The sequence below is a fragment of the Phycodurus eques genome, chromosome 6, assembly GCF_024500275.1.
Source record: "Phycodurus eques isolate BA_2022a chromosome 6, UOR_Pequ_1.1, whole genome shotgun sequence".
Classification (NCBI taxonomy): domain Eukaryota; kingdom Metazoa; phylum Chordata; class Actinopteri; order Syngnathiformes; family Syngnathidae; genus Phycodurus; species Phycodurus eques.
Window position 1 is genome coordinate 28320928 of NC_084530.1, and position 22359 is coordinate 28343286.

General features: G+C 41.2%; 1 protein-coding gene across 2 annotated transcripts; it reads right to left on the minus strand.

The window, feature by feature from the left end:
• Positions 1-270: 270 nt before the first annotated feature.
• On the minus strand, positions 271-22159 carry rab11fip4b (RAB11 family interacting protein 4 (class II) b). 2 transcript variants are annotated; one of them, XM_061679903.1, is made up of 14 exons: positions 22069-22159; positions 21754-21933; positions 10711-10943; positions 10427-10612; positions 8651-8785; positions 7478-7513; positions 6008-6107; positions 5592-5695; positions 5343-5483; positions 5163-5244; positions 4905-5042; positions 4670-4828; positions 2790-2933; positions 271-1938 (listed from the first exon to the last, which is right to left on the minus strand). In XM_061679903.1, exons 2-14 carry the CDS (start codon positions 21829-21831, stop codon positions 1822-1824), a joined length of 1653 nt encoding a protein of 550 aa, XP_061535887.1. In that variant the 5' UTR covers positions 21832-21933; positions 22069-22159; the 3' UTR covers positions 271-1821. The 2 variants fall into 2 exon arrangements, with proteins under 2 accessions (XP_061535887.1, XP_061535886.1); XM_061679902.1 differs by having other exon boundaries at positions 21754-22159.
• Between the last annotated feature and the right edge of the window lie 200 nt (positions 22160-22359).

Consider the following 22359-nt stretch of genomic DNA (forward strand, 5'->3'; position numbering starts at 1 on the left):
CTAATTGGAGATGCACTGGCACAATGATTTGACAATACTAAAAATATTGTTTTTCTGTTTTTGCACATTCACATCATTGTTTGATGATCAAAGTATTCAAATGTACTCAGTGTACAGTTGCGGGTACACTAGCACACTGAAGTTAAAACCAATACAAGCGCTGTATCAACAACCCTAAGATAATAATCATTTGTCATCTTATCTTATGTTGTAGTGAAAAGTATTGACATATACATATAAGTTCTACAGAAGAATAAAAATACAAAGATATGAATGTGGTATATTTTAATAGCTCCATGTGCTCCTTTAATTTCAACTCTTGAATGGTACAAACAGCCCAAGTGAAACCATTTGCTAAGCAAGACGCAAAACAGCAGGTATTTGTGGATAAATTAAAATTGCTCACTATGCTCACCATTGAGTTCAGATTAGGAAGATTGTTTACTACCCATAAAGCAATTGAAACTATATGGACTTTCTGTGAGCAATAACAAGTGTAGAAATGCAATAAAATCATTCTCCCACAGTGTTATAAAATTTTTAGATTGACAAAAACGCTAACCTTTGCCCGGCTACCACACAATGCATTGTGCTATGCGTCTACCAATAGGACACTTAAGCCATTGCATGTTCTTTCCTGATAAGATTCGTACAATATAGATTCTTGAAAAAGACTAGCCAGTGGCACGTTTACAAATAATCACTATGTAATTCCAACATTTCCAAGTTGGGAGAATGATAGACGTAGAACGTACCCTTCTGAAAACCGTCCTCCCAAGGCACAGACAGAAAGTATGAACCATGCAGAGGGAAAACAAACCATTTTTTGTGCAAGGAAGCAATACTCAAGTTTCAGTTAATTACATAGTACAGCATTTTGTTGTCCCTTCGCGCATATCAACATGTACATTCATGATATTTACACTTTTATAAAAATTCACACAACCATTCGGGCTGTGTGGTCATGTCGTTAGTCCCACGCCAGAGCGGCAAACAGAAGTGGTCACATTCTTTCCACCTTGTCACATTTCTGTTGAGATTATTATTGCTAACAGCCGTTTAAGATTTCAAACCTTGGGGAGGTGCGAGATAATGGCATTTACCTAAATTCCTGTTTAAAGACATTCCTCCGGGTGGCTGCACCTTCCTCTCCCTAAAGTGACGACATATGACAAAACCCATGAAGAAAAACCTTGAGAGGAGTGAGCGACACAGCATGCGTCATTGCAAAGTTCTTGGAAGACATTTTAGACACAAATATAACTTCCTTTGACTTCACCTAAACCCTCCTTCATTTGGCTACATGACCCATTTCATTCTAAAGTTCTCTCCAACCACCTTTTCCACATTTCACAACCTTCTTTTCAGACATGCCAATGCCAAACATCACTCAATATCTTTTTTTTTTTTTTTAATTATTATTCTCCTGCATGACTCTAAACGTAGCCACTTACAGGTCAGATGGTAGTACACTGGCCATACATCTCACAGCGCTTAACTATTGGCCTACACGGAGCAAACCGCTCCGTTTACTAATATGACAACAGATGATAGCAATGCACACGTCCACTGGTTTACAATGTTCCAGTTATCATACCTGTGCGCACATAGTCCAGTACAGCAACTAGTCTTCACAGCACAGACAGAGTAGAAAAAGGGTGGATGAGGTTCAAGAGTCACAGCAGCATAACCATGAAGTCACTTCCCTTTATGTCCCTGTTTTTCAATCCACAAACAGCAGGGGGCGATATTCCAGTTGTTTATGTTCCATTGCAGGGTGTCTCATGTTCTGTACAGACTCTTAAGAAACAAGAGTCACTGCTATTTCTTGATCTCCAGGATGGACGGGTTGTGATCGAGGATGGATAGAATGATTTTGTCCATGTACTGCCGCAGGCGCATGTTGATTTCTTCCTGTTCCTTCAGGGCTTCCATTAACTGGGGAAATAGTAGCACAGGCCATACATTTATAAAGAACTGTTTGGCAAATAGACACAGTAATCGCTTGTCCTTTTCATTCACGCTTAGGTATGACAAGTCAGTGGTGCATTACAAATCATTCTAGTGATGATCTCTTTATTGGATAATATCTGCACTATTGACTCAGATGAGGAAAGACGTCAGGCAGTGCGGTCCTGCGCTGACTCATCCCTTGCTGCTCTCCACTGCACGGTCATGGCTTGGCTCAGTTTTGGGTTGGCGGTTTTCCAAAATTCTACAGATGCACTACATTACATGCGTAGTGACACTCCCTAAGAAAAACACCAACGTCGGAGAACAAGGCTGTCCAGTTTTTAGTTTTCCGCATGTGGCTCAGGTAAGCGGACTAATTTTATTCCGGCAGCATGAAAACCGATCGCTGCAGCAAAGTGGAGGTTGTTGAGTACAATAACGCAGTATCCAGAGTTATAGCTGGCTACCCATTGGAGTGCAAGCATTGGTTTTACTTGATGTAAATGGTGGAGCAAGATGTACTGCGGTAGGAAATGGGATTAATTTTTTTTTTCCCCCTCAAAATTTTACACAAAAAAAAAAAAAAGAAGAAGAGTGCTGCCAAAGATGCATCAACAAAGTATTGTGAGCAAAGGAAGTGAATACTTGAGATTATGTTTTTATTTTTATTTTTAATAAATTTGCCAAAATGTAAAAAAAATAAAAAATAAATGTATTTCACAATGTCATTTTGAAGTGTTGTGTGTAGAATTCTGGTGAAAAAGGTGGACTAAGTGAAGCGCTGTGAATACTTTCCAGAAGCACTGTACTATCACACACCGTGTTATGAATTTTACCTGGTCTCTGGAGGCGTTCTCTATCTCGGCAGCCAGAGACTGGGCCTTGGTCTGCGTGGCGAACAAATTCTTGGCTTCGTACAGGCTCAGGCTGAGAATCTCACCGTTCAGCTCGTCGTTCTGCTCCTTCAGCCTCTGGTTCTCCTAGAAATAGACAATTAGAGAAAAAGAAGCGGTAAGTGTTCGGGCGAAGTCGCTTGCACTTGCTTGGCCACCCAGCATCAAAGGCAGCAGTGCACATCTATGAAGACAGTCAATACCTACGGGGCAGGTTATGAGTGCTACCCTGCATTGCCTGGGGCGTTATAAAAGCTCCATGATGACCTTGAGCGGACCGTTGACCAGAGAGTGAGTTTGCTTTTTCTTGTATGCTTTACTTTATCATTAGTAAAGGGACAGCAGCTCTGAGTCCGGGTCAGCTGGGGCAGGTGGTCACTCTACTCCATTGAGATTAGTGGTTAATGTCGAGGGGACGGGTCAAAAAAAGCAATTTTACCATTGAACTGGGACTGAGCAGTGCCCCTGACAACCCCAGCTGCTGGAATTCAGGGGGAAGAAAGTCCTGGGACATAAATCGCTTCACACGCACACAGTATAGACATTTACACAAGTGTGAAGGCAAGCATGGGATAATGAGTTTCTCCTATGGGACACTTTACTGGGACTGTTTTCCTATTACAGGTAGCCCTTGCTTGTCTAAAACATAAATTTGAAATCAAACTAAAACAGTAAACGCAGGCAATAGATGAAAGTAATTCACCAGTGTAACACCTGTACAAAGCCAATCATGGGCACATCTAAAAACACATACACGTACAGTCAATGTTTACTTAACTGCAGGACGGTACACTTTACGCAGACAGCAAATAGTATTGAAAGTCAGGAACATACATTTCAGGATGTACCTCTATTCATAAAATAAACAAACAAACAAAAAAAAACCTCAATGGACTTGCGGCGTTTGAATGATTAAAATGCTGTTTAGAAGTTGGTAAAGGGCAACAGAAATAAACATACACCAAGTTATTTTTAATATTGCGACAGAACAAGCGTATCTACTTTATTTTATATGATTAATTGATCGTTACGAATTCTGTGGAATTGATTGTTGGTTAATCTTTTCTTGAAGCAATTGTGTCAAAATGGAGTTGGCTACTCCGTTGCAACCAGAACAGAAACTGTTCATTTAGTGGCAACGAGGTTGCCGTCTGAGGAAGACCCTTAAGAAGTCAGTTGTTTTTAAGACCAACATAATGGAAACTATGCTATTTGTATAGCATGCAATGTAATTGACTAATTGAGCTAAATCTTCTCCTTGAGTTGATTCTTAGGATTTATAAAAAAAAAAAAAAAAAAAAAAAAAAAGATGTGCTGTGTCGTTTTCTAGCATCCCTGCCATTTTCTGATTTGACCCTTAGGATGTGTCAAATAATTTGACTATTAAAATGTGCATTAAGTCACTGATGGTGTAGCGGTTCACTCGCCTTATGTCTGTGCTGGCAGCGTGGGTTCAATTCCCACTCTGTGGTTGTCTGTCTCTATACAATATGTGTCGTGTGATTAACTGGCGACCAAATGACAAATGACTGGCGACTGCGTGACAAATGTTTATCAAATACATATACAGGGAATACAGCAATCTCCATTGCACCTACCAGGACATTTGTAGAATTAGCTGTATACTACAAAAAATAAAATTACAATTTAAATTCCCTTAATTGGTCCGAAAATTATTACATTATTTACTCGTGATGCACCGAATTTTTCGGCCAACGTTAATGGATGCATGGATTTGTTCATTGTAATAAAACACGTATGCTAATTGCGTAAGACGTCGTACAGCGGGAGTTACACAAAGCTGACAATGGATTAAAAAGTACCTGCTTGAGCCTCTTGACCTCGTACTCCATCTCCACCTCCCTGGTCCTGCTGTTGTATTCGGACAAACTAGAAGACGAGCTGCGTCCTCGTCCGGGTTTTTCTGCCTCCAGCTTGAAAAGCTGCAAGTGCTCCAGCTCTCGCCGCAGGTCCTCGATCAGCTGCACAAAAAGGGTCGACATACAGTGAGCCATATTATAGAATGTTGGTGGTGCGTGACCAAATATTTATTCACACCTCCTGCATGGCATCTTTCTCTTGCTGGAACTGGTTCCTGCTCTGCCGCAGTTTGTCCATCATTTTCCTGTACAGGTCCATCTCATCCTTCAGGCGCAAGCTGGTGTCCTCCAGCTTATCTGTCATCCTTTGCTTCTCCTGAGTACAAACATACTTTCATGTTTTTGTGTATTTTTGTGTTAAAAAAAAAAAAAAAAAAAGACATTCCTATGTACAGTATGCGCTCATGCAAGCAAATATACACAAATTGTGGCTCACCTCGTCCAATTTCTCCGTGTGCGTCTTGAGTCTGCACATGCTAACGTGCATTTCATTTTTCTCATCCTCCAGCTGCTTAAGTCTAAAAGTATGAAACACACACAATCGTCAATTCCGCCATACATAGGAGGATGGGGATATTAAAAGAACCACTAATATATGTTCGTGTGAATTTCTCACCGGCTGTTCAGCAGCTCTATCTGTGTGTTTTTGTCTTGCTCCATCTTGCTGAAGGCCTCTCTGTGTCGTTTCAACTCCCTCTGCAGATTTTGGTTCTCACGGGTCTCCTGGTCTTTCAGCTGCTCCTCCAGCTCATTAACTCTTCGATTATTGAATCAACAATGAATATTACTCCTACTCAGAATACTGGCAATTGGCAAAAAGCTTTCAAAGCGTGTGAACTTGTAGCACACTTGTTTTGGACCATACCTGTGTACTAAATGCGTGTTATCCTGCTTCAGTTTGGACTTCAGATCACCGTTCAACAAAATTTCATTCTCTAGTTCTGCAACTTTCTTCTCCAAAGAGTTCACCTGGCAAAGACAAGGAGTTAAGTAAAAAAAAATATCAAGCACTCCACACAATTGTATTACCGACCATCCATTTTCTATAGAGCTTCTCCTCATTATAACACCTACAAGTTGCGTGTTCTTCAGCGTTAAGCATGTATATTCTTTGGCTTGAATTCTTTAGGCTCAGATCATGACTGTTAATTAACTAATTAACGAATGCCTTTTAGCATTGACAGTTACATAAAAAAGTAAAGTACACCATTCAACTGAAGGAGAAAGCCAAGGATCAAAAACCCGACTAGCTCCTTGCTGTTACTTTAGACATGAACATACCTTCTCATTGATGTCGATGTCACAAGAGTCGACGCTATCTCGGAAAAGGTCCTCGGTGCTGCCGTTGCTGCTACTCAAGTTGCTGTTGTGGAGCAGCTGCCTGCTCAAACACACCGTGGCACATAGTAGATCTCTTTAGTGTGTTTGCATGACTGGAACAGAAAGTGCACGGGCAGGACAAATATCTCTCCAAGGAAGGCAGAATAACAGAACTTCACCCGAGGCGAATGTCAACTAGAGAAAGTGGTGCAAACAAAATTAAAATAGCACGCACGTTATTTTAGCGGCGTTGTAAATAAGGTGTTTTTGTGTCTAAATTGACATTTCAATTGTTATCCGTGCCTTGAAAGAACAACACCGGCCTCTTGTTCTTGGGGAAACTCAAAAGAGGAAACTAAAAGGAGGAACAGATAACGAAGGCAATAAAAGGGGAAGAAAGAACCAAAGGAGACAGAAAGAGAGCGAGAGAGAGAGAGAGCGAGAGAGAGAGAGAGCGAGAGAGAGAGAGAGAGAGAGAGAGAGGACAGTGCAGGCATCAAGCGTTATATTGAATACATAGATTAGCTCTGACAGGCCATTTTCACTCTGTCACTATAACTCAATTGGTGCGGCTGTAAAAAGGGATACAAAACATCTAACCCGGTCCAAACCAACAGAGCGTCTGGCCTGGAGCAACGATTTTACAGCACGTTCTGTTAGAGATGTCGAAGCTTTTATTAGCATAAGCAGTTAGTAATTAACTGACTCTTTAAGTAGAACACTTCACGGGGAAGCCGAGACAAAATGAAGTAGTAAATGCTTATCTGCTGTATTATTCTGTGGTTACGTAAACAATGAGCAGACCTTTATTTGCTTTACTATTTGTTGGACCTAACAACTTTTTAACCTGAAAAAAGGTTACATACTTTAACCCTAACAGCGTTTAAGAAAGAAATGTCATCAAGAGCTCTCATTCACTACATATGTGTAGGCAATATAGGCTCAAATTTATACCGTCCATCTTCGATAGCGCTGGTCCTCATTAGGGTCGCAGGTTAGCTGGAGCCTATCCCAACTGAAACACGAATGCTGGAGTAGAGATTTAAACCCCGAACCTCACAACTGGGAGACTGATGTGCTCAGCAGCACATCAAAATATTTAAAAATGTTCTAAGATTTTGCGCAATTGTTTTAGATACTGTTTTTGATATACTCACCAGAAAAGTGATGTCAGAATGCAAAAGTGTCCACAATGGGTTCAAAACACACACTGGTCTTCACTCAGAAGAAAGAGTGTGTGTTGTACGACGAAGATCAGAAGATTCATACCGAGTGGCCTTTGTAATACTTTGGCTGCCTTACATGAGTAGGTATTAGAACAGCCCTCGCTATGACGCAATTGCAATGCAGTTTTGCCCTCAAAAGGCCTCAAAACAAACCTGGATCCTCACAAAGATAGAAAGACAAAAGCACTGAGAGTGTCTTTCTTACCTCCCAAAGGCTGTGCTGGAGATTTTCCTGTTGGGGCTGCACCCAAAAAAAATGTGAGAGAGAGCTATATCAGTGAATTGCCATGGAGATGTATCACAGTTCAACAGGGCAGTGGGCGGGGGGGTGGGTGGGGGCTTTGAAATTGTGTAATAAGAGAGATGTAAGACACTAAATATGACATAGCTACGCTTATTTGTTCAAGGGATGGAAATAAAACAGACAAATTTGACTTTACAACTTCATGAATGTTTACCTCATGTGAGTCCATCTTCGAAATGACCCAGACGCAACAAACTAAATGTATCTGTGCGACAATGTGATCACTTTAATTACATGAACAGTAAACGATGAAGCGGCTTACAATGCATGCAAGCTTGTTCCAGTCAAATGTCTCCAATTGATGCGTTTTCATTTAATTTGCCTTTTCATCACCAACTCTTTCTGCCCACGCCTACTCTATTATTGATAAGGTGAATGCATGAAGCATTATTTGCAGTAGAGCCCTTTTCTCCTAAATCAGCTTCGAGTCCCACACTGAATTCAAGATGAGTGGACGCAGGCAGGTACGGCTATTAAGGGTCACCCTGGATTGTGTTTCCATTAATAGATTCCCTGCTGCAATGCCTGATGAGGTAAGCGTGGGAGTGAAAGCCTTATGTAAGAATTAATTAAGCCTTTATATTAGAGGGTGTGCGCGCACATGTGCTGAAGACAATGTTTCTTTTATATGTAACGCGAAATGCATGCTTCTAGACAACCACAAAATATCTCACTGCTCATCCTCGAACTGTTCGTTACACTGTATATTCATTTTTGATTTGTGATTCATTTTTACTTTTCAAAATGATTCATTTTTACTTTTCAAAATTTTAAGACTGTAAACAGTAGTGACTTGTCTGTTGTGTTTCCCCCCCCTTAGATTTTGGAAGCATTTTAGATACATTTGATAAAAAGTAGGCTCGGCTTAAATAAGTAAGTATGTGACTGTTCTTTGTTAAAGTGTCTTGTAGTATGAAATATGTTGCTGTATGGTGACCGAATAAAAACACTACTATTGCTACTGCTACTACAGTTCAGGTGCATCTCGATAAATTAGAATATCGTGGATAACTTAATTTAGTTTAATAGTTCAAAACTAAAAGAATATGTAAATATGACGGACTGGCATTCTACCTGTTGGCCTTGAGATTTTTGAGACGTGCTTCCAGGTCATTCAGCAGGTTGACTTTTTTGCTGCACTGAGAACAGTAGATGTCCACCATCTCACTAGGGTAATGTTGACGCACCTTTCGAGGTGTTTGGCCCGCACTGTAGACACACACAGACACAAAGAAGTGAATCTCATCAGCCTGCCAGGCGAGGCATACGGATCTAACCCAGTACTGTCGTGCAACCTTAGTGGCAAAATTGGGGGTCATGCGCTTGAGTCATCTATATATAAGCGACGCTATGTGAATACAACTCTGCCGCTAAACCACTTTCACACCCACTTATGGATCTAATCGTCTTTCCATACAGCGTCTTTTGATTACTGTGTGTTTGAAATCGTTCGACTGTGACGGGTATCCAGGTTGCGTTCGTTGTGTCAGGACTCACAGCGCTTAATGGCTTCATGTCAGGGTGCTATCATGACATGCAGACCTGTGAAATCGTTTCTTCCTTTTTTTTGGCCAAGAGTAAAAGGCTATTACAACACAAAACCAAAGATGAATTCTGTATATTAAACTTTAATTTGAATATTAAACACATTGTATAAACTATTAACTATCTGGTCCAAAGTGCACCGCACATTTATTTATACAATAGCTTGTTTACTTAACTGAAGATGGGGGAGAGTTTATTCAGGGAGCGGTGTTTACTTGTTCTGTACTGTACAATTATTATTATTTTTACTTGTAGTATTAGACCATATTATCAACATAATCCAGGTTATATCAAGTGAAATTGGAGTTTGAAGCAAAAAGGAGAAAGAAACTGTTCCCGGAGCTACTTGCGTAGCTCCGGGAACTTTAACGATGGATGCCACGACACCGTGCAGCGATTGCGTCAATGTGAACTCGAATGATAATTGCCGAAAAAGACACAGTTGCCACATAACAGAAGATCAGCTTTAATTTTGTGCACGGAACCTGTGTGAACCTGTGTACAACGTGCGGTAAGACTCCAAAATAAATTCGTCTGAGAGACGTAACATTCTCTGATGCTGCTGTTTTGCTTGGCAAAAGAGTTCCAATGTGCTCAGCGAGTAACTATTTAACATCATGTAAATGAATGAAAAACCATGTACAAGATCTGAAATCATTAGTTAGTACTTTTTTTTATTAATAGAGAAAATACAGTCGGCAATTTACACAGGTATACTGTGGCAGTTGTTGTTTTTAATCAATTGATACTGATCCAACTAATTAAATTAATCTTTTTTTTGAGTACTTAGAAAAGTTGTTGTATGGCCCATTGTTTGGCCTTGTTCTTGATTGTACCTTTAACCTACTTTCCACTCATTTAAAATCCTTCCCAGGCCCCACAGCCGGGCATCTAAGACTTCTCCTAAATCCGGCCCTCATTTGGAATATAATTCTCTCTTTGCCAGCTCACTTTTAAGTTTTGCCCGCTTGGTATGCGTGGGGGGGGGGGAAAAAAAACAAAAAAAAAACCCAGCAGTTTTCTCTGCTTTATCAGTCAGGAGTCTTAATCGCATTAAACAAAAGCCACTGGTGAATATTAACGTGGTCCTGGGGCAAAAGTTCCAAAACTGTGGGTCAGGTAATGAGAGTGGCGCATACATCAAATCAAGGGGAAACTACAGCTGCTGAGTACTTTACAGTGGTATTTAAGGATGACCAGTATCGGTATACAGAACTGTACATTTGTACTCGGACTTAAAAAAAAATGCTCCAATACTATACAGCGCATGCTTTGTTTTTTGTAGTGCCTCCGAGGGTTTCTTACCTTGAGGACACGGATGAGCCAAGATCGGAGTATCCGTTGATGCGGGTCTCATCGTCTAGACAGGGACTGCTGGGAGCGTAGTCAGGCTCCTCCCCTTCCCCGTAGTCCTCAAACTGCTCCTCGTTCAGGGAAGCCGAGGAGCGTGTTGACAGATCAGAGGTAACGGAGTTGCTTGTGCCGCTTGTCCTGATGACAACACAATGAAAGAATGCATTGTCGGTATAATAAAACGGCAAAAAAAGTCGCATCTTAATCGGAAACCCGAGAAATGAGGTGTGTCCTACTTCTCAGCGGGGAAGAAGAGATCCCCCAAGATGTCTTCTTTATCCCCCAGTCTGGTGGGACCCTCCGAGGTGTCGGACCCTTGGGTGCTCTCCACTGCGCTGTCTCGGTCTGAGTCTCTCTCCTTGCCTTCGTCCTCCTCTTCTTCTCCAGGGAACAGTGGGCTGCTGGGTAAGGAGTCAGGATAACCCCGCGTGCACATGATGACCGGAATGTGCTGCTCGTCCTCGCTGGACTGGAGGGTGATAGGCAAGAGGGGACAATATAAGATCACTTACTCTTTTAAGTCATTGTGATTCCATTGGTATCATTTAGTCCACTCGGAAAAGCACATAGATCATTCTCATATACCGTACTCTCCACGGCTAAATTCAACCGTATACGGTCAATGCAAAGCCCCATTATGAATATAAATGAGCCGTGCTGATCAATGCTATGTGAAGGGTGAATCATATCGACGAGTGAAACAAAAAGGAAGAAATGGTGCTTATTGGTGAGGTAGGGCATGCCGGAGAACCTCAACGTAGCAGAGAATGTTCTTGTTTTTAAGAACAGGCTTTTTCATTTCACTTTTAACTAATATTTATTTATCTTGCTTTTACTTAGCTTTTTATTTGCATCTCCACTCTTATTGTATTTCTTTTTATGTTGGTTTTATAATATATTTTCAGGTCTGTCTATCATTTTTTTTTTTTTTTTTTTTAAAACAAAGTAATCACTGGATCCATTTTTATCGATACATTTTGTGTATTTTACAGTCAATCATGATATCTTGCTCATTTACCTTTCTTCTTTTGACATAAAAAGCACTTGCACGTTTTCTTAACATTTATTAGACACTGCATGTATGTTAATTTAAAACATGTTTGGACATTGTTGTTTTGTATTAAGTGTGCCACATTTATAAATCACGTTTTATGGAGGATTAGACATTTAGTAAATTCCTCTCTGTTGGAATGTTCATAAGCCCATAACAGGGGGTCTGGAGATGAGGAGGAAGCGGGGTGAAAAGGTTGATGGGTCATAGGCCACAGGTCCTGCCACACTGCATTCAATTTTTTCAATCCTGTGTGATACAACAAGTCTTATCCCAGCATGTCTGAGCAGCTGAAAGGCAACAACGCATGAGGGGGAGGTGCACGTGAAGAAGTGATGAGATTAGACAGACGACAGAACAATTCAAACGTTGCTAAAGAGGAGAAATACTCAAAAGCAGGAAATTGTGCAAAAATGTGGGGCAAAAAAAAAAAAAAAAGGTATGACAAGATTGAGGATACTCAGTCTAACTGCGATTGGAACGAAATACCAGTTGCACTTACTCTGCAAAAGTCAGATGAGGATAAAGTTTGTCATAAAAAAACATATTAGACCCTGACACTGAGCACCTCAATACAGCAGGCAAAATGAAAGGTGTGTTTACCAATAAACTATTCCAGCATCCGGCAAAGTACCACTTTATTTGTACAGCAACATATCCTGGTTGATGAAATGACTTCATTATCGTGATAAGATGCTTCACGTGGTACAGCTGACCGGTTATGAACACTTGATATTTTGTTTTTTTCTGTTGAAAAGGTTAGAGTGGGTGAGTACCACCAATGGCAGAACAGCGACACACCGCTTCCCAACTCCCAGAGTAATCATGATAATTATAATAATCCTCCTCCAACTGTGTAAATGTGACAAAAAAAAGTCATCCAATCGGAGTGAGCAAAACTGCAGCTATCGCTACTGCTAGGTCACTGCGTGGGGAGGAAACATGCCTAGTAATCCGAATAACCCTGAAATCACGGACCTTTGAATCTCATATAGGTTAGCAATATGAGAACATTTCGACTACACGGTTGGAAACACAGGTTGAAACCACGAAGGCTGTGCAACTGAAACCTTGCTGAGCAATAGAGAATAGGGAACAACAAAACAGTTACCTGCGCCTGAATGAACTTACACAATGTATAAACTACATTGATTAGATGCATGCAGAACGCTTTGAGTCAGTGCGAGTCAGCGCAGCAAAGGGAATACGGGATGAGCTGGAAGACGACAACACAAGGAAGACGACAACAAGGAGAGAAAGTGCAGCAGAATGTTGAGAGGGGACTGCAAAGGTTTGGTCTGTAACTCCATTTCCCTGCATTCACACTCCTTCGCCGTCGGGTGACTGAAACGTTGGCAACTCCAAAGGATTTGCAACTGCATTAAATGCCTCGCGTCTGATGTTCAGGCCGAGCTGTCGCCAGTGGGTGCTTGTGTCATCTCACATCCATTCAGTGGGTCCAAGAGGACGCTACAAATTTCTGAAAGTGGATTTGCTCTTCTTTAGGGATTACACTTGCAAACATATAAGATAATCGTGAACTTTTTCGATAAACAATTCCAAACTGAAGTGATTGTTTTTAAATCAGTGTCCCTGTCTCCTTTTAATTATTTTCTGAAGTTGTAATATAGGCTGATGATTTCTCAACAAAATACTGATAATACAATACTGAAAATACAGTTCAGGCAAAATGTTTTGACAGAGGAGCTAAACTTATCTAATGTTTTTGTAACCTCACTATAATAATTTCCTCAAGTTAACTGATAGCATCAATGACCAGTGACAGTAAAATCACCTCACTGCGAGGAATGTAAATCAATGTGGGAAAGTGCACACACAGGTCATGTGTATACACATACTATAAGACTAAAAAGGAAACCATCCATAAATAGCCAGCATAATTTTAAATAGAATGGATGGATTGTCCCTTCTGCTATGCTATGGACAGTATATTGGTATTTCCTAAAATGTATGGAAAATATGTTGACTCTAGTTAAAAAAAATAAAAAATAATCTTTGTATGTATCTAATCGAAATCTCTTAGAATATGAACAATTTATTCAGGAAAATCAACAATAAATGGATTTTAAAAAACGTTGGCGTTTGTTTACAGTATGCAGAATGTCTATGTTTCTATCTACAGCTGACAGTGAAAGGGGATTGTTTTATCAACGTTGTCATCCATGCGAGACAAGCAAAAAGGCAACAGAACAAATCTTTTACTAGATTGCCCTTGTGAAAACATACGGTACCCTTGATAACAGGATTTATAAAAGAAAGGCGCACCTTGTTGCTAATAAATAGTATTTACCTCTAAGTGACTGGGAAAAATAAGAGTCAACAACAATAAAGGTGCATTTGTTAAGATAGGAGATCCTGTATGTTAAAGAAGCCAAAGTCCATGCTCATGCCAAATTCCACGACAACATTATGTCATCATCATAGACACGCAACTCTGAACGGTAACCAAGTCTCCTGCCTGTTCGAGCAATATTACTCACGCCAAAAGTACAACTCCGCATATTACAAGCCAGTGTAGCATCCTAGATGATTTCACACGCTCCACACAGAGGAAGTCATGACTCATGCATCACGATCAGTTTCATGCATCACGAACTGAAAGAACTGTTTGAATCAGGAAGAACTGTTGACTCACAATTCTGAGAATATAAATTAATCTTTCTCCTTCTAAATTTGTCTTTATTTGCTGGCAGCCAAGAAATATATCAACATGGAAACTTTGGCTAAATCCTGACATATGACGTGTGTCAGAAAAGTCCTACGACAGGTGTCACAAAAGATATATTTCAAATTCAAACTCCACTTTTCCCCCTCAAAGTAATCCCTCTGGAAGTCAAATGCATTTTTCCAGCCTTCTCTGTCACACCTTGATGCAGTCCTAGAAGGATTCTTCTGCGATCCTTCGCAGCGCTGTCGTCAGGGCCAACTCGATGTCGTCTGCGCCTTCACAACGAACGGGTCCCACTTGAGCTTGGGAAAGCACGGCGACGAGCTCGGTCAGGAACTGTCGGATGCTCAGGGCATTGTGACCAGGTGTATTCTCATGACGAAGCAGCCATGAGTTGCACCGCCACAACTCTCGCCTCTTCTCGCGCATGGAACGAAGCACTCGCGGCACGATCTCTTTGGAGACATGTTGGTTGATAGTCTGACCCACACTGAAGGGGCAAACTTGTAGTCTGGGTTTGAAATGTTTGGGGGTTTTGACACCAGTCCAGGAACCTTTCTGACATACCTCATGTGCATGCAAGCATACAAAGGGGATAGCTGTACGAGCACAGGTTTTAAATACACAGACAGACATTTGCTTGTTTCTAATGGCGTCCTAAGGGACACAGGTAGCAGCTTGGATTACTAAGAATGTTGGCCTGCATAAAGCACAATGCAGGGAGGGGCATGTGGTGGCTGTGTGGAGGCATTCATACCGAAACTCTCTTCAGGTAAGAACAAGAACACCCAAGGGAAAAAGTGGCTTCATTTTTATTTGCCTTGTGACGCAGAACAAGAATTGCGTGTCATTGAAAAGATATTAGGAGAGAACTGTTTACGTTCAGATTACACTGTAGGTGTACAATGTAACAGGCAGTCTCTTTATTATTACAGACATTTAGGTGCTTCTGTGCTGTTTTGGTTAGCAACAGAGTTCAGAGCAGGATTTATGTATTGAACAATCCACGGAGTGAGAGTTACAGTTAGTTTTTTCCCTAGGAAAAACAGTAGCGTTTTGTTTAGCTTCTTTCACACGGCTTTTCTGTAAAATTGGTGTATCAAGAGGCTCAACTCATGAAGCAGGATATTGCAGTGTCTGTGAACGCATTGGCACAGCGACACGGGTTATGGCAAAAAGATAATTAGATAAGTGCCGACGTCTGTGCCAGTCTGGTTGTGACGTAGCTGATACTTGTGCGACAATGTTGATTGCTTTCACCATAGGGTGTGTTTCTCGGGTGTCAACCCTTCACATCCAAGCGATGGCTTCCCGCTATTCCTGTTCAAACTACCACCATTCCACCTCTGTTATGTCACTGATCCTACTTCCAAAGCTGGAAAATGTTGGCCTTTCATTCCTGTATGTGAGAAAAGCACCCCAGTCTTTTGTCTTAAATGGCGATTCATTGGGGCACGGTGACTATTAGCGGGATGGCCACTATTTGACGATAGGACTTGTTGTTTTGTGGCCATTAAAGGTAATTAAAACACCAAAAGCTAATAGTGTTGCACGCTCCTTGTACATCTATTAAAACTAAGGGTGCGGAACAGCCGTTAAACAAGGAAAACCTGAAATCCGTCCCACCATTAAGACCAAATGTGAGAACTCGTCCTCACAACTTTATGGCTGATCAAAAGGAAGCTATGAGTCACATTTTGACATCTTACTAGGCCTGTCACGATCATTTTTCCAAAATGATAGTTTCCCAAAAACTATCACGATATAGAATAATATTGTTGTTTTTTTAATGCCTCTGAAATCGTGAAAAATAAGGCATGTCCTTATAATTTTGTGTTATGTACTATATTTTATTTTTTGCTTTTAAATTCATTATTGTTATTATTGGAAATATAATTTCCTTTCTTGTTTCTCTATTAAATAGTTTTTCCTTCCTCTATGATATGGATCCCCCTGGGTCTGAAATAAAGTTCTGCAAGACTAGCCTGGTTTACATGGCGCCTTCTATTCCGATTATAATCGGTTTAGAAACCCAAACTGAATGAAAATGCTCCATATAAACACCTCAATCGGAATAAACAGGCCGAATCCGAATGGATTTTCATTTGGTTTCACTGGGGTGGAATATCCCTTTTGCCAAACTGTTTTTTCGCCATATATACCATCATTCATCCCAAATAGAGTCGGGAAAAGCTCTGTCTGCGCATGCTTCATCTCGACATGAATCCACGGTGACATCATCATTTACGCACGGCGTAAATATGGCGGGCTCCCGACAAAACCCATATGTGACGCAGACTTATAAATTGTTTTTAATCAAGCGATTTTTAAAAAAAATTAACACATAAAAACAATCCCAACTACTTTGCTGAATAGACGACGGACCTCCATCTTGATAAATAACACGACGTTCACGATGATGTGCACGTCTCATGGCTGTTCCAATTAAATGTAGTGCACACCATGTATACACCCGATCGGAATAGATCACGTTACATGTAAACAGTTGACCGGAGATCTTCAATCGGAATGATTTCAATCAGAATGACAAAAAAAGGTCTCCATGTAAACCGGGCTACTGTGTGGTTGGTCCGCTGGAGATAAGCCCTTTACCTGTTAATCAAATAAACCTTGATGTTCCTTGTAGTCAACTACTGGCAGAATAACATGCGCCACTGAGGTTATGCTTAATAAACAGTTAACGTTCCCGTGTTTGTGTTAATTGGGGACTAACAAACAACAACAACTCTGAGAGCCACAAATGACTTTGCTGCGGTGGAACAAGCTGTTTAGCTCCTTAACTCGCTAGCTCGCTCGCTCGCAGGCTAGCTCATTAGCTCGCGGCCGGGCTAGCGAAAACAATAAACAGTTAACTTTCTCCTCAAGTGTCTGTGTTGTGTGAATCTATGCATTGCACATGGAGCAAGGTTGTGGAGTATTGGACGGAGCCAACACCGGCAAGAGTGTACCCTCCCCCCAGGCGTTCCATGAGCCCACTAGCGGCAAATGACACAGCCTTCCAACTCTGTCGGCTCACTGTGTGATCCGCACGCCGGCTCACCACAACAATGACAATTTATCGAGTCCGGAAAAACTATCGTTGTCCATTTTATTTCTTGTGCTGACACAATACAAAGGCTGTCTGTCCTCTTTGGTCCACTAGTATTTTAGAGCATGGGCTGTTATGGCAATGACAGAAACTATTCGCTTTACAACATGCCAGTGAAAATTTTCCCCTTAGTCACCTCAATTAAAAAGACACCACCTGATAATATCACCCAAACACTCAGGCTTGTAATATTCAATGGTAAGATGTCTGCTCGTCATAATTTTATTCCTGTAATGGTACGACATTTTCCTTATAAAATTACAAGAGATGGTATGAGATAGGGCGGCACGGTGGACGACTGGTTAGCACATCTGCATTTTCTCCCCGTGCCTGGTTGGGTTTTCTCCGGGTACTCCGGTTTCCTCCCACATCCCAAACACATGCGTGGTAGGTTGATTGAGCACTCTAAATTGCCCTAAGGGATGTATGTGCGCGCGAATGGTTGTTCGTTTGTATGTGTCCTGCGATTGGCTGGCGACCAGTTCAGGGTGTACCCCGCCTCTCGCCCGAAAATAGCTGGGATAGGCTCCAGCATGCCCGCGGCCCTAGTGAGGATAAGCGGAACGGAAGACGAATTAATGAATGAATGGTATGAGATCGTATTTCCTTTTCATCTTCTATTGGGAACGAAAAATTAAACCATTGAATAAATCAGCACCTCACGAGATCTCAACGTACCTCACTACCCGTTAGGCTAGACTCAAAGAAGAAACTGTGTTTTGCTGAGTCTATTATTAAGTGTAAGCGTAACCCAACGAAGCGTACGTGTGTTGTTTTAAGTCCATTTGTTCTCAGGGTGGCAAACACCTGTTGAACTGTGTTGACTGTTTAACGACTCACAACACTTCATATCAACAACAAAGAAAGCACAGAGAAGGTAACACTAAACAGACAGGAAGTCAAACAAGTGAGGGATTTGTTGTTTTTTTCTAAGCCTTGAAATAGGACAGTAACAGTTTTTCTTGGCTGTGTTCACACACCAAAGAACTTTGCGTTTTAATCATTCACTCAGCGCACAGTGGTATTTTTATAATCTGACCCAAGGTTGCCCAGTAAAAAGCATGTTTAAGTCACAACCTGAATGAGCAGCATTTGAAATGTATTGTCACAACTATCTATACAATAATGCTGGGTTATAAAAAATAAAATTTCAACCAGCTATCAAATAGAAGGAGGTTATCAATTGCAGATCCAGAGTTCAGTTGCAAGCTGGTCGAGACTGATATAGGATTCTCCAAGTGTGAACTAATACTGAAATGATAGCGTTCACACTTGACCAAACTGCCCACAAACAAATCCAAATAGAGTGCATTTTAACCAAAACGCAGGCTTCCTCACTAATGGACAGAAGACAGTGTGAGCAAATAGTGCAACGCCATTTCAGCTGCTTATTTTGTCAGTGAATCAGAATCAGAATCAGAATCATCTTTATTTGCCAAGTATGTCCAAAACACACAAGGAATTTGTCTCCGGTAGTTGGAGCCGCTCTAGTACAACAGACAGTCAATTTACAGAACACTTTAGAGACATAAAGACATTGACAAAAAACAATTGTGCAAAAAGATGCAGAGTCCTCTAGCACTTAGAGCAGTTCGAATGACTAATATTGCAATGGTCCGGAGCAATGACCATTGTGCAAAGGGCGCTGAGACTTCAAGGAGTGTATGCGGTTTAAAGTGACGAGTAGTGCAGTCATATTTAAAACTACAATCAGTTCCCATTCTGCTCCAACATCCAGAACAGTTCAGTCACATCAAAAGAGATAACAGCACAAATAGCTGAGGTTCTTCTGTCATAAGAATTGTTCAAGGCTGCCGTCTTGACAGCCAAAGCGTTTTGCGTCTGGTGTCCTCAAATGTCACAGTGCCGAGAGAAGGGCAAGCCGATCTTTGTTTGCACCCAACAAGTGTCTTGCTGGCCACGCACTGTTTTGTCAGCGCACACAATCAGGGTCATTTCCGTGGCAGACCCTCGGCAGGTGGTCAAGGCCCTGTCTCTTGGCCACTGAGACATTGGCACTATTACACTGTTCTCGCAAAAACAAATGTTAAGGGTTTTGTGGGGACTAGGAAGTACGAAGAAGCCAGATTAAAAGAAAAAAAATTACATTACAGGAAACATTTCACTGTATACTTCTGTCTCAGGAACACGCGAACGTTTATGAAATTATTTCATCAAAGCACTAGGCTCGAATATGCGGTTTCACGTCGTTTCACGTTCACATTTTGCGCTGAAAAGCAAATCTGCGAATCACAGAATTTAAAGTTTTTTCCCCAAGAGTTGAACGGCTCCCAAAAAGCTTCGCTGGGCTGGACGCACGGGCATTAATGTGGCACAAAGCACTTACATCACATAAGACAAGGAAGTAGGAGACACAAGCCAAGCTATTTGTACAAATTAAAGGTTAATACAGCATTTGACTTTGTACATAACTTTCTACTCGTAATTATACAACTTGTGCTCATAATAGAAAGTCTTGTTTTTTTGTGGCCCAACCACTTATTTGTAGAGGAGTACAAATTGAAGGTTAATATCTGATTTTAAAGAAACGTAATGACTCAGAAGCTGTGAACGTCTTTCTATTGAAGTCTTATTTGTTTTGTGTGGACATTATTTCTCGCTCACAGTATCACTACACCAGGTGATATAAAAAGAGATTATGGGAAAGGAAGGACCGATTTAACTCCAGATTAGCCCCCATTCATCCACTACAGCTCAGCAGGGTGAGTTAATCTAGTTATTCAATTGCTAGTGTACACAGCGAGCCCGTCGACTTGAATATCTTCTTTCAGGCAACATAAAAAATATAATAATGAGAGTAATAATCCCATCCGACAGGGGAATACACTCAAACAAGTTGATTTGGGGAGAAGAGAAAAAAACAAACAAAAAAAAAAGTACTAACAGGGGTGTTTTTTATGACGCGGTTTTATGTGAAGGAGTAAATCTCATTATGTAATGTCCTGTCCAGCTCCTGGAGTATTCCACACATCACATGTTGCTATTGACAAGCACAACCGGAACAAACTTATGTCGCTATTCTACTATTGGACTAATTCGTGAGTAGCACTTGTACAGCCATGTGAGAAGTACAAACTTTACCTACCTAAACGTACCTTTACCTCATATTGTCTAAATAAGTGTCCCAACCTTTATTCATCCATCCATCCATGAGAAAAATCTCATGGCGCACCAGCAAAGAAAGATGTCACACAAAGTAGGACTACCGAACGAAGATGATTTGGTCTAAATGTCGTCAAACATTTAGTTACTCAGCTGATATAGTCACAAGACTCCATGACTTATTCTGTTGGATGAATGGCAACAGGTGGATACGCGTTTATTGTATCTTCTGCCATCTGACAGAAGAGCATTTATTGTAATTGCTCTGCCAGTCACTGTACAAGACTGGCATCGAAATATATATTTGTAATTAATCAACTATTTTCAGACAAATTAAGCGAAATTGGATAATTTCTCGCAGCCCCTTTTGTGAGCTCTCACTGGTCTAAAATATTATTTAACCACCTCTTTTATTTTTTTGTGTGAGTAAATACATTTTAGTAGTGTTTACATTGTGTCCTTGTAAATGTTAGGGCTGTAAGAAGACTTCTTCTTTCGTGAATGGACTGGAATATTGTATGTTCCACAAGTAGACAGCTGTCCTGCTAGTCCGTATATTTAACTAGTCGTCGTGTTTTTCCCCTCAGACAGCAAACAATACAAACTTTTTTTTCGTTCGTATTAATGAAGGAGGACCAACACTGGATTTTAAAGATCTACTTCAAACATCAGGTGAGAAAATACCAGTTTCCATGCCAGGCTGCTGATGTAATGGCTGATGCGCCACTCTGTTGGCTCACACATTTGTCAATCTGCGTCATCAGACCATTAACCTCACCGCATGTCACTGATTGTTCTGTTAATCAAATGTTGGAACGAACAGTTCTGAGGCTTTATTAGTTATTTAGAATTGTATAGCGGCCCAGACAATTTTTTTGTGGCCTGAATATGGCCCACGGGTCACAGGTTCCCTACCTGTGCAAGATTTATATTACTAAAATGGTTTGTTTTGTTTTAATTTTTCATCTTGATAAGGCTATGATTATGACATTATGTCACATTATGATAACATTTATATATCCCCCACTGAGAGCGAGTGAATTGAAGACCAATGATCATGTGACACAAGGAAGACAGTGGCGTGAGATGTTTTGGACACCAACAGCTGAGACAGACAAGTACGCACCAATAATGCAACAAATTCAAACTAAAAAAAACAAAAATTGACTACATGTTTTTTTTTACTAACCACTCCTACACAACAACAAAAGATTTTAGCCTCATTCTTAAACAAATATATATATTTTTGTAAATAAAAGTGTCGAATATGTTGAGCCGAGTGTGATTTGTCAAGCCCCATTACACACCTCGCTTGCTAAAGAGGGGGGTCCACCGTCCAAAGCCCCCCGCTTAGCGTCACACAGACCTTCATCCACCGAATTCATCCACTCGCTCCGGTGGGGAAGTGGGGGAGGACGTCGGTCCACCGTCTCCGTTCAGCAGCCGACACAGGAACAGGTGCTTCCCTCGTCTAGTCGACTCGGAAGCTTCGAGAGAAAAAAAAAAAAAAAGTCCAAAGGTTGCGTCGCTGCTAGTTTAAGTAGCACGGTCAGCACAAAAGCAGGCTTAAATAAACGATCTGCTCCTTCTCTCTGTCCGTTACACACACAAGCGCCAAGTACCGAGCTCACACGTCCCCGGCTTGAGTTGTTCTATTCACGGCCGCTCCCTCCTCCTCCTCCGTGTAGGAAGTAGAGAGAGAACCGCGGCCGTTGCTCGTTGCCAGGGAACTGTTCACGTAGGGCGGGGCTTGCAGATACCGCCCACTCAGGCTATATTTGCATATGAAGCCCCACCCACCCACCCACCCCATCGGCCTGTGTGGCCCCGTGTGTGGGGAATGATTGTCCAAGTGCGCACAGTGCGTCTGCTGTGATGCAGCACTTTCCAGCAGACGGAGCAATCAGGAACAT

Bases quoted from the DNA above. Each gene is read 5' to 3' on its own strand.
- rab11fip4b (XM_061679903.1), bottom strand. From the start codon at position 21,831: ATGAATTCGGTGGATGAAGGTCTGTGTGACGCTAAGCGGGGGGCTTTG. The intron at 8,786-10,426 runs GTAAGAAACCCT...GTGTGTCTACAG, and splicing joins GGCTCATCCGTGTCCTCAAG to TGCGGGCCAAACACCTCGAA. The intron at 5,484-5,591 runs GTATGGTCCAAA...CAATAATCGAAG, and splicing joins AACACGCATTTAGTACACAG to AGTTAATGAGCTGGAGGAGC.